Raw genomic sequence first — 18,907 nt, 5'->3', positions numbered from 1 at the left:
ACACCTTTCAATCCTATGTCACATCTTTCTAATTATTTGACAGACAGACAGACATACTTTATTGATCCCGAGGGAAATTGGGTTTTGTTACAGTCGCACCAACCAAGAATAGTGTAGAAATATAGCAATATAAAACCATAAATAATTAAATAATAATAAGTAAATTATTCCAAGTGGAAATAGATCCAGGACCAGCCTATTGGCTCAGGGCGTCTGACACTCCGAGGGAGGAGTTGTAAAGTTTGATGGCCACCGACAGGAATGTCTTCCTATGATGCTCAGTGTTGCATCTCGGTGGAATGAGTCTCTGGCTGAACGTACTCCTGTGCCTAAGCAGTACATTATGGAGTGAATGGGAGTCATTGTCCAAGTTGCATCCTCTTTTCAGACACCACCGTCAGAGTCCAACATACTGGCCTTACGAATGAGTTCGTTGATTCTGTTGGTGTCTGCTATCCTCAGCCTGCTGCCCCAGCACACAACAGCAAACATGATAACACTGGCCACCAGAGACTTGTAGAACATCCTTAGCATCGTCCAGCAGATGTTAAAGGGGCTCACTCTCCTCAGGAAACGGAGACGGCTCTGACCCTTCTTGTAGACAGTCTCACTTTATTGTCGTTTACCAGCAGAGCCACACCACACCCTCTGCCTACCTTACTATCCCTCCAATACAATGTGTAACTTCGTACATTCAGTTCCCAATTACAACCTTCCTTCAGCCACGATCCAATGATGGTTATAACATCAATCCGGACAATCTGTAAAAGTGCCATGCATTTACCTGCCAAATCAACCTGTTTCTACCCTCAATGGTGTGTGGCACAGGTAGCAATGTAGAAATTACTACCCAGGAGGTCCTACTTCTCGGCTTTCTGCCTAGCTCTCTAAATTCTCTCTTCAGGACCTCTTTGCTTTTCATTTTTATGTCATTGGTACCAATATGTACCAAGACATCTGGATGCTCTCCCTCCCTCTTTAAAATGCCTAACCCTGGCACCTGGAAGGCAACATACCATCCAGGTGTCCCATTCACATCCACGGAATCTCCTGTCTCTTACCCTGAATATTTGAGTCCACTATCACTACAGTTGGTGTGTGGAGAGGGTGTGCGATCAGACAGATGAGGTATTAATGGGTGTGGGGAGCGAGGTTAGACAGGTGGGGTATTAATGGGTGTGGGGAGCGAGTTAGACAGGTGGGGTATTAATGGGTGTGGGGAGGGGTAGGTTAGACAGATGGGGTATTAATGGGTGTGGGGAGCGAGGTTAAACAGGTGGGGTATTAATGGGTGTGGGGAGAGGGGTAGGTTAGACAGGTGGGGTATTAATGAGTGTGGGGAGCGAGGTTAAACAGGTGGAGTATTAATGGGTGTGGGGAGAGGGGTAGGTTAGACAGGTGGGGTATTAATGGGTGTGGGGAGGGGCAGATTAAGGTGGGTATTAATGGGTGTGGGGAGGGGTAGGTTAGACAGGTGGGGTATTAATGGGTGTGGGGTTTGGGGGGGTTATTGCTTGATGTGAGAGACTGTTTAGAATGAGTGAATGCTACGTGAGGGGGCGTGTGGAAAACCCAACTTTTGCAGGTGTGATATTTAAAACCAAACTAATGTGTCCAGGGACAAGATCACAGGAGCGTCGGACATCCTGAACGGGCTGGAAGACGTTCTTACTGCAGTTCAGAATCAAAACAGTGGTGCCAGTGTGGAACTGAGTAACCTGGAACGCGAGGCACGTGCTCTCAACCTCTCAGCAAAGGAGCTGGCCCACCAGCTCGACATCCTGAAACACTCCAACTTCCTGGGTATGTGCACAATTGCCTCTCCATGTGACACACAAAAAATGCTGGAGGAACGCAGTAGGTCAGGCAGTATCTATGGAATCTCAGTGTGTTGGCCCATTGCCAGGCTGCACAGTGACCATGCCTCTGCCCCCTGTCAGTGAGCCCAGCAACTCCAACAGATCTGACATTAAACTGTTGGAAAGAATATATTGTGGGATCCCATCCAGGGTACACAGTTTAATGCTGACATTAGGCTGTCAGGAGAGAAATAAAAATGTTCGTTGTCTAGGGGTTATAGGAAATCTGGACCTCAGAGTTCAACACATCTGTGTGTTTGTTCTAATTCTTCACACACAAATCCCAGTGACTGGTTTCCTTAACCTGCTGGCCTGAATGATTTGAGTGAAGGAGGAAGAGGGGTAACTTGACAGAGATGTAAAAGATGATGAGAGGCAGAAATTGAGTGGACAGCTTTTTCCCCAGAGCAGAAATGGCTAATACGAGGGGGCATAATTTTAAGGTGATTGGGTGATTGGAGGAAAGTACGCCCTGTTCAGAGGTGGTGGTAGAGACAGATACATTAGGGACATATAAGCACATGGATGATAGAGAACTGGAGGGTTATGTGGAAGGGAAGGGTTAGATTGATCTTAGAGTAGGTGAGAAGGTAGGCACAACATTATGGGACGAAGGCTCTGTACTGTTCGATGTTCTAGTTCTACTGCTGTTACCTCCGTGCTCCTCTGATTAACCACTCATTGACTCGAGTTGACCTGGTTGATTAGTGCTGATGTTGCCTCCTCTCACCAGGGGCATATGACAGCATTCAGAACTCTTACCGTCGGTCGTGGCAGGCAGAGAGGACAGTAAATGGCTCCACTGTGACCTTCCCCAGTATTGTCAGTGATTCGGCAAGCACCCGCCACAGGACAGAAATGTTAATGAGAGCCAGGAAGGATGACTTCATTCGGAAGAATGCCGCCAACCGGCGTGCTCTCAACGACCTGGCAGCCAAGGTGCAGACCCTCAATCTGAAGAACATTAATGAGAAGGTTGGTGTTGACTTCTCCCTGTAGTAACCCCAAGCTGTCTGATGCGGAGTTTATGTTTCTGGGTTTTAGCCCCATTCTAACACTGTTAGATGGTACAGATAAACCACAAATCTGCAGATGCTGAAAACCTACAATAAAAGCAGAAACTGTTGAAAACCCTTGGCAGGTCCAGAAGCATCTGTGGAGAGAGAAACATTTAACATTTCTGTTTAAAGACTCTTCATCAGAACTGGATGGAGTATCACTTTCCACAGATGCTGCTTGATTGGTAAGTGTTTCCGACAAGTTCTCACTCTATGTTGACAGATAGTTGGCTGTTGAATGTGAAATGGGCAGTCTTCTGAAGACCAGAGGTCCTGCTTCACTTCAGAAACAATGTGAATGCTCAGGAATTCTTTCTATGAAAGACCATCTGATTCTGCAATTAGGGGACCATCTATGTGCAAGGGAAGGAGGAACAGGACTGGGATTAGGGACTGGGAGGAGGGAATGGGACTGTGTGTGTGTGCGTGCGTGTGTGCGTGTGTGCGTGCGTGCGTGCGTGCGTGTGTGTGTGTGGAGGAATGGGCTTGTTTTGTTGTTGTTGCTTGTTCGGTTCTGTGCTGTTCTCCTGTGCATTGTCGCATGCTGTGTGGGCACCAGAATATTTTGACACTTGCAGGATGACTTCCAGCACATCCTTGGGTGTGTTGGTTATTAATACAAATGACATATGTCACTATGTTTCGATATACAAGTGATAAATAGTGACAAATCTGAATGTTGGCCATCGTTGGGAGACCGCCTCCTACTTGCTACTCACTGAGATGGTGTACTGAATCCTCACAGTTAGACAGGCTTGATCTCTATTCCTTGGAATTTAGAAAAAGAATGGGTAAGCTTATTCAAACATACACCGTCTCTGCCTCCGAAAGGTCTTCCTTACCGCCAAAACAAGGAGAGAGTTGTCCTCCCCAGCAGCCTCCACACTTGGTAGATAAATACCCATCTACCACTATCCTATCACCAAGTTTGAAAACACACCAGATTCCATGTACGCTGGCCTTCTGGACCAGACTGACATGTGGGACTTAGTCCATGTAAATCAAGTCTTCCTCCATCAATTTTAGAATAAAGAGCATGGAACACATGACAGTACAGGCCATTTGGCCTCCACTTTTCTATCATCCATCTGCCTATCTAAATGTCCTTGCCCTGGGAAGAAGTCTCTCACTGTTCACTCGATCTATGCCTCTTACACACCTCAAAAAGTTCTCTCTCATCCTGTTTCATTCCAAATGGAAAAGCCCGAACTCGCTCATCCTATCCTGATAGTTCTCTAATCTCTCACTGAGTTGGCAAGGTAGTGTTGTGGTTAGCACAACACTTTACAGTACCAGAAACCCAGGTTCAATTCCCACCGTTGTCTGTAGGGAGTTTGTATGAGAATGTGGGTTTCCTCTGGGTGCTCTGGTTTCCTCCCACATTCCAGACAAACGGGTCACATGGGTGTAACTGATACTATCAATGGCTCTTCACTTTTCTGAGGAACATGTCCTCAGCAGTAGGTATGGTCTCACATGGTACTTGGTGCTGACATTACTGCTTGTTGCATTGCAGGTGTGTGGTGCCCCTGGAGATCTGCCTTGTCTGGACAGCCCATGTGGTGGGGCTGGTTGCCTCGACGATGACGGCACTAGGCGGTGTGGCGGTCTCAGCTGCGAAGGTGCAGTGGCAGTTGCTGACGGTTCCCTTGGCCGGGCTCAGCAGTCAGAACAGGAGATTCAGAAAGCAATGAATGAGGTGGAGGAGCTCTTCCAGAAGGTGAGTACACAAGGCCATGAATCCAGAGCAGGAGGTTCTCACTTGGCCCTTCAAGCCTGCCCTCCCATTTACTGATCTCACAGCTAGTCTAATTGTAACCTCAATGTCCAAATCCTCATGAGCCCTGGTAACCCCTCATCAAGAATCTATCTTTAAAGATAGATAAAGATTAGATTTACTTATCACATATACATTGTATTAACATCAACAATCAATACACTCTGAGGATCCGCTGGGGGAAGCCCACAACCGTCACTGCACTTCCAATACCAATGCAGCATGGGTGGGACACTGGTACTCCATTGGCAAACCACTTCTGTCTTGGTGGAATTGACGGTCATCCCCATCCTGCTGTACACTCTCACCGCCACAGCAAGGACAGTCTGAAGATCCTCCAGAGTATGGGCCACAAGAGCACAGTCATCTGCAAACTGCAGTTCCAGGATCTGTTCTCTATGGAGTTTGGTGGTTGCATGGAGCCTCCTGATGTTAAAGAGGTTGCCATCTAATCTGACGTCAACTGCCACACCGTTGCTGTCCTCAATCTTGTTGTGGAGAAGCTTGGTAACACACAAGAGGAAGATGTTAAAGAGCACTGGCGCTAGCACACACCCCTGCCTCACCCCTGTGTGTACAAGGAAAGGCTCAGACTCTTGTCCTCCTATGGTCACCCGAGCAGTCATTCCATTGTGGAACTGGCAGAGGATGTTAACAATTTTATTGGGACTGCCAAACCTGAGGAGGACATCCCATAAGAGTTCTCTTTGCACAGTGTCGAATGTTTTGGAGAGGTTGACAAAGGTCACAAACAGGTCCTGATGTTGCTCCCGGCACTTTTCCTGAAGCTGCCGGGCTGTGACGATCATGTTGATCGTGCTCCTGTTCCTCCTAAATCCACACTGTGATTCAGGCAGCATTGACTCGGTGATGTTGCTGATGAACCTCTGAAGCATCACCTTAGCCAGGACCTTTCCAGCAACAGAAAGGAGTGAGATGCCCCTACTATTGCCACGGATGGCCTTGTCACCCTTGTTCTATAAATGACAACAATGTCTGCATTTCTCCATTGCTGTGGGATGTTCTCATCAGTCCAGGCCTTGGTGATGTACTTGTAGAGGGTGTACAAACACATGTACCCTCCGTTCTTCAGTAACTCAGCAGGGACAATGTCAGTGCCAGGGCACTTATTGTTCTTAAGGGAATGGACAGCTGATAGAACCTCCTGGAAGGTTGGTGGTAGACTGAGGTCGTGGATAGGAGGAAGTTCAGAACGTTCATCCAGGATGGTGAGGTCTGTGTTGCACAAACACTCACACACACACACATTCACAGACTCTCACACATACACACACATTCACAGACTGTCACACATACACACACATTCACAGACTCTCACACTCCCTCATAGAGATACATACACACACACACACATTCACAGACTCTCACACTCCCTCATAGAGATACATACACACACACACACATTCACAGACTCTCACACTCCCTCATAGAGATACATACACACACACACACATTCACAGACTCTCACACTCCCTCATAGAGATACATACACACACACACACATTCACAGACTCTCACACTCCCTCATAGAGATACATACACACACACACACACACACACACACTCACACACACACACACACACACTCACACACACACACATTCACAGACTCTCACACTCCCTCATACACACACACACACACATTCACAGACTCTCACACTCCCTCATAGAGATACATACACACACACACACACACACACACACACACACACACATTCACAGACTCTCACACTCCCTCATACACACACACACACATTCACAGACTCTCACACTCCCTCATAGAGATACATACACACACACACACACACACACACATTCACAGACTTTCACACTCCCTCATAGAGATACATACACACACACACACACACACACACATTCACAGACTTTCACACTCCCTCATACACACACACACATTCACAGACTCTCACACTCCCTCATAGAGATACATACACACACACACACACACACACACACACATTCACAGACTTTCACACTCCCTCATACACACACACACACACTCACAGATTCTCACACTCCCTCATACACACACACACACACTCACAGATTCTCACACTCCCTCATACATACACACACACACACTTACTTTACAACCATGTAGCTATATCTATTATTTGATATGGGTAGTTAGCATTTAATTCTTTTAATTTTTTTCTCTCAGCCTCCAACACTCCTGAGAAAACAGAAAGTCTTTGTCCAACCTCTTCTTATTGCTAATACACGAATCTAGGCAGAATCCTGATGAACCGCTAATGCAGCCTCCACATCCTTCCTGTAATGGGGTGACCAGAAATGCACACAATACTCCAAATCTGGTCTGACCAAAGGTCAACATGACTTCCTTACTCCCTTACCCAATGTCCCAACCTGGAACACAAGCATGCCACCTGCATTCTCCACCACCTATCCACTTTCAGGGAGATGTGGCCATGCACCCCAAAACCCCTCTGTACCTCAGTGCTCCTGAGAGTTCTGTCATTCACTGTACATTTTCCTCTTGCATTTGACCTCCCAAAGTGCAACACATCTGGATTTAAAGGTGGATTTAACACCACCTTCCATGTCTTTGCCAGTGTTACCAAACGGGTCTATATCCTGCTGAATTCATTTGCAGTCTTCCTCACTCTCCAGAATTCCAACAATTTCTGTGTCATTTACAAATTCAATAATGAGACCACCTCTATCGTCAGCCAAATCATTACTAAAGCCCACAACCATCAGTCTCTTGAACTGGTGTGGACAACTTTACTCATCTCAACACTGAACTGATTCCTACAGACTTGCTTTCAAGGCCTCTACAGCTCATGTTCTCAGTATTTATTTACTTATTTGTACAATGTACATGTCAAAGTCAAAGTAAATTTATTATCAAAGTGTGTATATGTCATCAAATAATACCTTGAGATGCTTTTTCTTGTAGGCATTTATGGGAAACTAAATAAAAACAACCGAATTTATGAAAAACTGTACATAACTAAAGACTGACAAACAAACAATGTGAAATTGTACAAATAAATGAATGGATGGAACATGTATGGAACGCTGGAGGAACTTAGTAAGTCACACATCTTTTACGGAGGGGACAGTTAATACTCCTTTGTTGATGTTTCCTGATTTGCTGAGTTCCTCCAGCATTTTGTGTGTGTTGCCCACAGAGGGGAGGCTGGCTTCCATGATGCACTGACTCTCTGCAGTTTTGTGTGGATTAGTATGAATGGGTTAGTATTGTCTCCATGGGCTGAAGGGCAGGTTTCATTGTTAATTTGTTCACTTGCAGCGTGCACACCTTGAACCACAGGCAGATGGTCTCCTGGTCTGTAACATTCTCTGATCTTGCACCTGTAGGTTGCTCTGGCTAAGGTGAAAGCCAACGAAGCAAAGCAGAGAGCTCGGGGGACCCTGGACAAAGCAAACAATGCCAGGGAACGGATTAGTCACTCTAACAAAGAACTCTGCAACCTCATCAACCAAATCCGCAACTTCCTCACACGTAAGACACAGTGCGTTTGACGGCTAAAGTTATAACCCATCACTTGCAGGCGGTGATAAAGATTTACACTAAGCCTTGATGCTCTAGGGAGCCACTCTGCCATGATTGGAGAGGCATCTGATCACTAATGTCCTAAACACAGGAGTTTCTGCAGATGCTGGAAATCCAGAGCAACACACACAAAATGCTGGAGGAACTCAGCAGGTCAGGCAGCATCTATGGAGGGAAATCAATAATAATGTCCTGCAGGGAGCAGAACTGCTTCATTATGTTGTCTGTGATGACTGGACCCACTCTAGCTGACTTACACCTATTGGGAATCCTAACCTCTGATTTCTGCATTATCTCGTTTAGAAAAGTCAACATTTTTACGTCATCTCCCAAAATGCTGTATTGCACACTCAGGAGGAATAGTTCATAAATCTGGTCTTGCTTGCAGCTGTCTCTGTATTTCAGACCATAAAATACCTTATTCTGTATCTCATTTTAACCCACCTCTTGGTAGAGGTGTACAGGGTGATAAGAGACACAGACAGAGTGGACAGCCAGGGCATATTTTTAAGATAATTGGAGGAAAGTATAGCAGGGGTATCAGAAGTAGGTTTTTTGACACAGAATGGTGGGTGTGTGGATTGCATTGTCAGTGTGATGGTAGAGGAAGATACATTAGGGTCATTTAGGAGACCCTGTGGCACATGGGTGATAGAAAAATGGAGGGCTATTTGGGAGGGAAGGGTTGGGTTGGTCTTAAGTTGGTTAAATGATCGGCTCAGTATAGTGGGCTGAAGTGTCTGTTCAGTGTTGTAATGTTCTATGCTGTGTCTCCGTAGAGGAGGGTGCGGACCCCGACAGCATTGAGAAGGTAGCCAGTCAGGTGCTCCAGCTCTCGATCCCTGCCTCCCCACAGCAAATCCGCCACCTCGCAGAGGAGATCAAGGACAAGGTCAGCAGTTTATCTAATGTGGATGACATCTTGGATCAAACTGCCGATGATGTGAGGAGAGCTAGTCAGCTCCTTCAGGATGCAAGAAGGGCACGGTAGGTCCATGGCAGAATGTCCATGTTTTATGTCCACAGCGGTACATCCACATGGTAGACCCACAGCAGAACATCCACACGATAGGTCTGAGTTGGAACGTCCGCACAGAAGGTCACACGGTAGGTCCACAGTGGAATGTCCATGTGGCAGGTCCGCAGTGGAACGTCCACGTGGTAGGTCCGCAGTGGAACATCCACGTGGTAGGTCCGCAGAGGAACGTCCACACGGAAGGTCACGTGGCGGGTCCGCAGTGGAACGTCCACACGGAAGGTCATGTGGCGGGTCCGCAGTGGAACGTCCACACGGTAGGTCCGCAGAGGAACGTCCACACAGAAGGTCACGTGGCGGGTCCGCAGTTGAATGTCCACGTGGTAGGTCCGCAGTGGAACTTCCATGCGGAAGGTACCGTGGCAGGTCCGCAGTGGAAGGTCCACACGGAAGGTCATGTGGCGGGTCCACAGTGGAACGTCCACGCGGAAGGTCATGTGGCGGGTCCGCAGTGGAACGTCCACACGGAAGGTCATGTGGCGGGTCCGCAGTGGAATGTCCACGCGGAAGGTCATGTGGCGTGTCCGCAGTGGAACGTCCACACGGAAGGTCATGTGGCGGGTCCGCAGTGGAATGTCCACGCGGAAGGTACCGTGGCAGGTCCGCAGTGGAACGTCCACCCGGCAGGTCCGCAGTGGAACGACCATATGCTACGTCCACACAGTAGATTCACTGCAGTAGGTCCACAGTAGAATATCCACAGGGAAGGTTCACATAGAAAGTCCATATTCAAATGCTCTTCAGCTCCTGCCATTCATCTACCAGTGTCGGTGAAACTGGGAAAACCAGTGTCTAGTCATAAACATCAGTGATTCTGCAGTTGCTGAAAATCCAGAACAACACTCACAAGATGCTGGTGAACTCAGCGGGTCAGGCAGCATCTATAGAGAGGAGTAAACTGTTGAAGTTTCAGGCCCAGACCCTGACTAGACTGAACTCCTGCCTCAGCAAGGACCTGGACCCACTGCAATTTGCCTATCGCCACAATAGGTCAACAGCAGACGCTATCTCAATGGCTCTTCACACAGCTTTAGACCACCTGGATAATTCAAACTACTATGTCAGGACTGTAGCTCAGCATTTAACACCATCATTCCCACAATCCTGATTGATAAGTTACAGAACCTGGGCCTCTGTACCTCCCTCTGCAATTGGGTCCTTGACTTCCTGAGATACCACACTCTGCGGTTTGGTGGTAATATCTCCTCCTTGCTGACGATCAACACTGGTGCACCTCGGGTGTGTGCTTAACTCACTGCTCTACTCCCTCTATACCCATGATTCTGTGGCTAGGCATAGCTCAAATATCATCGATTGCTGATGATACAACAATTGTTAGTAGAATCTCAGATGGAGACGAGAGGGTGTATAGGAGTGAGATATGCTAACTAGTGGAGTGGTGTCACAGCAACAACCTTGCACTCAATGTCAGTAAGATGAAAGAGCTGATTGTGGACTTCCAGAACGGTAGGATGAAGGAACACACACCAATCCTCGTAGAGAGTTCGGAAGTGGAGAGAGTGAGCAGTTTCAAGTTCCTGTGTGTCAAGATCTCTGAGGAACTAAGCTGGTCTCAACGTATCGATGCAGCTATAAAGAAGACAAGGCAGCGACTATACTTCAAAAACTTCTATATATGATATGTGGAGAGCATTCTATCAGGCTGTATCACTGTCTGGTATGGGGTGGGGAGGATGGGGCTACTGCACAGGACCGAAAGAAGCTGCAGGGGGTTGTAAATTTAGTCAGCTCCATCTTGGGTACTAGCCTAAATGTCCTAGCCTACACAAAGTACCCAGGACATCATCAAGGAGCAGTGTCTCAGAAAGGCAGCATCCATTTTTAAGGACCTCCAGCACCCCGGGCATGCCCTTTTCTCATTGTCACCATCAGGTAGGAGGTAAAGATGCCTGAAGGGCCACACTCAGCAATTCAGGAACAGCTTCTTTCTCTCTGCCATCTGATTCCTAAATGGACATTGAATCTGTGAACGCTACTTCACTCTTTTAATAGATATTATTTCTGTTTTTGCATGATTTTTAATCTATTCAATATGTATATCTATTCAATTTATTTATTTATATTTTTTTCTTTATTAAGTATTGCATTGAACTGCTGCTGCTAAGTTAACAAGTTTCACGACACATGCCAGTGATAATAAACCTGATTCTGATCAGGACTGGCAAGGCGGGGGGGGGGGGGGGCAGGGGAGAAGAAGCCAAAATATAAGGGGGGAGAGGGAGGAGTGCAAGCTGGCAGGTGATGGTTGAGACCCGGGGAGGGGGTTAGGTGGGAGGGTGGGTGAAACTGGGAGCAGATGGGTAGAAAAGGTAAAGGGCTGAAAAGAAGGAATCTGATAGGAGTGGACAGTGGACCATATTAGAAAGGGAAGGAGGAGTGGAACCAGGGGGAAGACAGGTGACAGGTGAGAAGGTAAGCAGTGAGAAAGGGGCATTTCCAGCACCGAGATCAAATGATGCAACTATCCCTCTCACTCAGGGGTCTTGCTCAGTTGTTTCTGCCACTCCTGTTATGGGAGAGAGGCAATCAATGGGAGATTGTATCAGAGAGTATAGAACTACTTCACTCTGAGGGTGGGGAGAGTGTGGAATGAGTGGTGGATGTGGGTTCAATTTCAACATTTAAGAGAAGTTTGGATAAGTATAGTACATGTAGGGCCCAACAGGATATAGGATATGGATGGGCCAGGTGCAGGTCAATGGGACTAGTCAGAAGACCAGGATGAAATGGACTAGAAGGTCTGAAGGGCCTGTATGTGTGCTGTGACTCTATGACTAGTGCAGAAAAAGTCAGAGGCTCAGTGAGACAGCAAGGTCGCGGCAGGAGATAATGGGCTATTGTGTGTGCAGAACACTTCCATTCTCCATGGCATTCTCGGTTTCCCTGTTACTCTTTTGTATATCTCTCGGTCTCTCTGTTACTTTTTCGTATCTCTCTCTGTCTCTCTGTTACTCTTTCATATAATCTCTGTTACTCTTTCGTATATCTCTCTGTCTCTCTGTGACTCTTTCATATAATCTGTCTCTCTGTTACTCTTTCGTATATCTCTCTGTCTCTGTTACTCTTTCATATACCTCTCAGTCTCTCTGTTACTCTTTCGTATATCTCTCTCTGTTTTTGAGTTTGGAATGTGCATTGGACTGTTGGTTTATTTTCCTGTCAAGGAGCCGTGCAGAAAATGTGAAGAACACGGCTGAGGCGGTGAAGCAAGCCCTAGAGGAGGCAGGCCGAGCTCAGGATGCTGCGCAAACAGCAATCAGACAAGCCAAGGGAGACATCGAGGAGAGTGACCAGACACTGAATGGGGTGAGGAGGAGCTGCTGATATAATCCTTGTGAGATTGGCCATAGAACATGGGCATGCCCTTCCCCAAAGTGTTTCATTCACCGGTTTTTAATTCTCAATCTCTGATACCCAACAAAAATCATTTGATCTAGTCATTAAACAATTTAACAGAAACTCAGAGTGAAGCCTCTCAATGAAGAGTCCCAAACTACAAGGGCTTGTCTGTTAAAATCTGCTCCTTGATTTCACTCCTGTGTCATAATTGTGTTTTGTATGAAGAAATTTTGCATGTCCTCTTTGGCCCTCACCAGTTTTTATCAATGCACCTGAGAAAGCTTCGATCTGGATGCATCACAGCTTGGTTAGGCAACTCATAAACAACAGAGATTCTGCAGATGCTGGAAATCCAAGACAACACACAAAATGTTGGAGGAACAGCATCTTTAGAGAGGAATAAACAGTCAACATTTTGGGCCGAGGACCCTTCTTCAGGACTGGAAAGGAAGAGGGAAGAATAAAAAGATGGAGATTGGGAGGATAATTAGAAGGTGATAGGTGAAGCTACGTGGGTGGTAAAGTTAAAGGAAGGGCTGGATAAAATGGAAGCTGATAGGAGAGGAGAGTGGACCATAGGAGAAAGGGAGGAAAGTTGGATACGACGGGGAGGTGATAGGCAGGAATGGAGAATAGGTATGAGGCCAGAATGGGGAATGGAAGAAGGGGGGAGGGGGACATTTTTTTTTAACCAGAAGGAAACATCGATGTTCATGCTACCCAGATGGAATATGAGATGTTACTCCTCCATCCTGAGAGTGGCCTCATCATAGCAAACAGGAGGCCATAAAGCAATATGCCAGAACAGGAATGGGAATAGGAATTAAAATAGTAGGCCACTGGGAAATTCCTCTTTTGGCAGAAGGAACTTCATAGAGTGATTGACATAGCTCAGCACATCACAGATACTAGCCTCCCCTCCATGGACTCTGTCTACACTTCTCAAAGCCTCAGTAAAGCAATCAGCATAATCAATGACCCCACCCACCCTGGGCATTTTTTCTTCTCCCCCTCCCATTGAGCAGATGATACAAAAGCTCGAAAGCATGTCCCAGCAGGCTCAAGGACAGCCTCTATCCAGCTGTTGAATGTTTTCCTAGTACAATAAGAGGACATTTGACCTCACAATCTACTTTGTTATGGCTTTGCACCTTACTGAGTGTCAGCACTACACTTTCTCTGTAGCTGTTACACTTTATTCTGCATTCTTGTTCTATCTCAATACACTGAGTAATTAATTTTTTTGTATATGCAAGACAAGATTTTAACTGTACCTCAGTACATGTAACCAAGGTCAACTCACTTAACCTATTTAAAGCCAGGATCACCATTCAGACTCCATCTGTGATATTGTCTTTGGTTTTGGAACATACAACAGAGAACATGGACTTGTACAGCACAGGAACAGGCCCTTCAACCCACAATGCTGTGCCAAACCAATTAAATTAGTAATCCAAATGCCAACTAAACATAATCATCCCTGATGAAAATGGCAGAGTTTGTCATCAAAATGTTGGTTAAAATTGATGACTGTACCCAGCTGGAAGCCCGAAAAGAGTTTATTCATAATCTCTTCTGCCCAAACAATGTCCATATCCTTCCATTTTCCTCATATTCATGACTATTTAAACGTTTCTTAACTGTCTCTAATGTATCTGACTCTGCCGCCACCACTGAGAGTGCATTCCAGGCACCCACCACGCTCTGTAAAATAACTCCCCCCTCACATCTCCTTTAAAATTACCCCCTCTCAAACTGAATGTATACCTTCTGGTATTAGGCATTTCAACTCTGGGAAACAGATACTCCCTGTCTACTCTATCAATGCCTCTCATAATCTTATAAACCTCTACCAGATCTCCCCTCAGCCTTTGTCACTCCCTAGAAAACAGCCCAAGTTTGTCCAATTAATCTCCCATTATAACCCGTGCTGTCTAATCCAGGCAACATCCTGCTAAAATTATTTGATTTTTCCATCAGTAGTATATCCTGTCCTTGTATTTGCAACACATCACATTTCTTTATAAGCCTACAACAGCCCCAATAATTCATCCCATAAAAGCATAAGACATAGGAATAGAATAAAGCCATTCAGCCCATTGAGTCTACTCCATCATTCCATCATGGCTAATTTATTATCCTTCTCCACCCCTTTCTGCCTTCTCCCTGTAACCTTTGACACCCTGAATAATCAATAACCTATCAACCTCCACTTTAATTATATCCAATGACTTGGCCTCCACAACTGTCTATGACAATGAATTCCAGAGATTCACCACTCTCTGGCTAAAGAAATTCCTCCTCATCTCCGTTCTAAAGGGTCATCCTTCTATCTTGGCCTTTCAACATTCAATAGGTTTCAACGAGATTCCCTTCATTCTTCTAAACTCTCAGCAACCATGGCCTCCCCTCCTTTCTGACATTCCCATTGTCCTGTCCACTTCTCTGGAACTTAAAGAACAATACATGAGAAAGAAGAAATGTTTTATATGATTCTTTACATGTATATTATTCATTGAGCAACAAACCAAACTGGTTGCTTCACAATCTGGTATGGAGGGGCCACTGCATAGGATCGGGTGAAGCTGCAGAAAGTTGTAAATTCAGCCAGTTCTATCATGGGCACCAGGCTCCCCAGCATCCAAGACATCTTCAAAAGGCAATGCCTCAAAACCACCATCACTCAGGACAAGCCCTCTTCTTATTGCTACCATCATGTTAGAAGTACAGGAACTGGAAGACACACACTCAATGTTTCAGGAACAGTTTCTTCCCCTCAGCCATCGGATTTCTGAATGGTCCATGAAACCATGAATACTACATCAGAATTTTTTTGCACTACTTACTTAACTTTTATGTATATTTCCTATTGTAATTGATACATTTTTTTTTCATTATTATGCATGGCAATGTACTTCTGACACAAATTTCACGATATATGCCAGTGATATTAAATCTAATTCTGATTCAGATTAAGATTCTGCTCACTCTCTCATCACTGCTGTTTCCCACATGCACATTTCCAATCTCTGAGGAGTTGTCAGAAACGGAACTGGGGACTGCCTCACTGCAACCCTCATCAGCAGCTTCAAACTATCTGATAATTCAGATCTTTCCGCCTGTCGGTGTGCTGATTGAACTATCCAGGACACTCACTGTGTCTGCTGTACCATGGACTGCTGCTCTGCCGATGACTTTGTTCACTGGACCCACTCTTCACCAGTAATGTGAGTTACTGAGATGAGGAGCACATTGTGAAAGTCAAAGTAAACTTATTATCAAAGTACATATGGGTCACCATATTGAGATTCATATTCTTGCAGGCATAGAATATAAAGAGTAAGTGACTAAGGCTTCAATCAGTCAGGGTCGACCATGGAAGTTGCATCCTAGCTATCTAGATACACAAGCCTTGGCTGTACAACATGGAGAGCAAGCTGTTGCCCATATAGCCAGCTCCCCCTCTCCATGCATCTGATAAACCCAAAGGAACAGCAGAGACCGATACAGTTTGGTGCCAGTCAGCATTGAACTCAACATAGGACTGCTTTAGGGGCTCCAGATCTGGATTTTTTCCTCAGGGTTTACTCCCAAAGCTTTCCCCATGAGTGGGTATAGATGCAAGGCAGCAGATGTTTGAGACCAGAGTTTTCCTTCTCTTCGATGAGCTGTCAGTCACTGCTGATGAGTCCTATCTACCCAAAGTGACAGGTTTTAAGACACCAGTAACCTGCCTTTGCCCCTTTTCCTGTCAGTAGAAACAGTTCCACTGGGTTTAGTAGCTAAGCCATACATGAAGGGCAGGAGCTGGGCTATTTGAGTCGCACACTATTTGGGAGCACTTAATAGGTAATGAGAGCTTATCCCCACTACCACCCCCAGCAATAACAACCTTAAGGAATGACAGGAAAATAAAGAAATACAATAGAATTTGTGAAAGATATATGTAAACAAAGACTGACACAACGAGACAAATTATGTAAATAATAAACAACAAGCAAACAGAACATGAATGATAGAATCCTTGAAAGTAGATCTGAAAGGATCCAATGTTGAGTTCAGGGCTGAGGTGAGTGTAGTTATCCATGCTGGTAGTGATGATTGAGGGGGTAATGACTGTTCCTGGACCTGGTGGTATGGGACCTAGAACTCCTGTATCTCCTACCCATTGGTAGAAGAGAGCATAACCTGGCTGGTGAAGGTCCTTGATGATGGAAGCTGCTTTCTTGTGGCAGTGCCCCTTGTAGGTATGCTCAATGGTGGGGACGGCTATGCCTGTGATGGATTGGGTAGTGTACACTGCTTCAAGGCATTACTGATGGTGAGCTGGTCTCTTTCTCCCACTTTTTGGCAGATCCGGAACAGAACAGCGAGTGCAGAGAGGGAGCTGATGGAAGCGATGGATCGGCTAACACAGCTAGACAGTGGAATCAACGCACTCAAAATGAAACGTGCCAGCAATAACCTGGTGGCATCCCAGGCAGTAGGAACAGCTACATCAGCACGGGATAAAGCCAATGAGGCCAAACAGGTACAACCAAAGAGAGCAGACTCTCAGCGTTGTAGATGACTGGGGAGCTCTTATCATGTACGGCTGTGGGAACATTGAGCTGCTGATCTCTTTCTGTTCTGATGACTCCTGTGACCCCCACCATTGTTTGGTGCATGTCCTCACTTTGTTAAAACCATTTCCTTTAGCATGAGTGCAGGGACCAACAGTTTAGATTTGAGGAAGCTTATCTACTCCTTTAATGAAGTTACAGTAACCCTAAAAAACTCAAAAGAAAAAGTTAAAAGTAAACTTACTATCAAAATGCTATATTTTTTTTAGAATAGTACAGCACATTACAGGCCCTTCGACCCACAATGTTGTGCTGACACTCAAACCCTGCCTCCCATATAACCCCCCACCTTAAATTCCTCCATATACCTGTCTAGTAGTCTCTTAAATTTCACTAGTGTATCTGCCTCCGCCACACACTCTAAAAAACCTTTCTCTAATATCCCTTACCTTAAAGCCATGTCCTCTTATACTGAGCAGTGGTGCCCTAGGGAAGAGGCGCTGGCTATCCACTCTGTCTATTCCTCTTAATATCTTGTACACCTCTGTCATGTCTCCTCTCATCCTCCTTCTCTCCAAAGAGTAAAGCCCTGGCTCCCTGAATCTTTGATCATAATGCATACACTCTAAACCAGGCAGCATCCTGGTAAATCTCCTCTGTACCCTTTCCAATGCTTCCACATCCTTCCTATAGTGAGGCGACCAGAACTAGACATAGTACTCCAAGTGTGGCCTAAACAGAGTTTTATAGAATAGCATCATTACATCGTGACTCTTAAACTCTGTCCCTCAACTTATGAAAGCTAACACCCCATAAGCTTTCTTAACTACCCTATCTACCTGTGAGGCAACTTTCAGGGATCTGTGGACATGTATCCCCAGATCCCTCTACTCCTCCACACTACCAAGTATCCTGCCATTTACTTTGTACTCTGCCTTGGAGTTTGTCCATCCAAAGTGTACCACCTCACACTTCTCCGGGTTGAACTCCATCTGCCACTTCTCAGCCCACTTCTGCATCCTATCAATGTCTCTCTGCAATCTTCGACAATCCTCTACACTATCTACAACACCACCAACCTTTGTATCGTCTGCAAATTTGCCAACCCACCCTTCTACCCCCACATCCAGGTCGTTAATTAAAATCATGAGAAGTAGAGGTCCCAGAACAGATCCTTGTGGGACACAACCCTCCAATCTGAATGTACTCCCTCCACCATGACCGTCTGCAGGCAAGCCAATTCTGAATCCACTTGGCCAAACTTCCCTGGAACCCATGCCTTCTGACTTTCTGAATAAGCCTACCATGTGGAACCTTGTCAAATACCTTACTAAAATCCATGTAGATCACATCCACTGCACTACCCTCATCTATATGCCTGGTCACCTCCTCAAAGAACTCTATCAGGCTTGTTAGGCACGATCTGCCCTTCACAAAGCCATGCTGACTGTCCCTGATCAGACCATGATTCTCTAAATGCCCATAGATCCTATCTCTAAGAATCTTTTCCAACAGCTTTCCCACCACAGACGTAAGGCTCACTGGTCTATGATTACCTGGACTATCCCTACTACCTTATTTGAACAAGGGGACAACATTTGCCTCCCTCCAATCCTCCAGTACCATTCCTGTGGACAACTAGGACATAAAGATCCTAGCCAGAGGCTCAGCAATC

General features: G+C 45.8%; 1 protein-coding gene across 1 annotated transcript in view; it reads left to right on the top strand.

The window, feature by feature from the left end:
- The window catches only part of lamb2 (laminin, beta 2 (laminin S)), a 225,365-nt gene that overhangs the window by 199,607 nt on the left and 6,851 nt on the right, over positions 1-18,907 (top strand). The window contains exons 25-31 of the mRNA XM_059943867.1: positions 1,619-1,803; positions 2,593-2,834; positions 4,434-4,637; positions 8,079-8,223; positions 9,054-9,261; positions 12,496-12,637; positions 17,025-17,201. Coding sequence (XP_059799850.1) covers positions 1,619-1,803; positions 2,593-2,834; positions 4,434-4,637; positions 8,079-8,223; positions 9,054-9,261; positions 12,496-12,637; positions 17,025-17,201 — 1,303 coding nt within the window. The remainder of the gene's footprint in view (positions 1-1,618; positions 1,804-2,592; positions 2,835-4,433; positions 4,638-8,078; positions 8,224-9,053; positions 9,262-12,495; positions 12,638-17,024; positions 17,202-18,907) is intronic.

The sequence above is a fragment of the Hypanus sabinus genome, chromosome 19, assembly GCF_030144855.1.
Source record: "Hypanus sabinus isolate sHypSab1 chromosome 19, sHypSab1.hap1, whole genome shotgun sequence".
Classification (NCBI taxonomy): Eukaryota; Metazoa; Chordata; class Chondrichthyes; order Myliobatiformes; family Dasyatidae; genus Hypanus; species Hypanus sabinus.
This window is presented reverse-complemented; position numbering and strand designations above follow the sequence as displayed.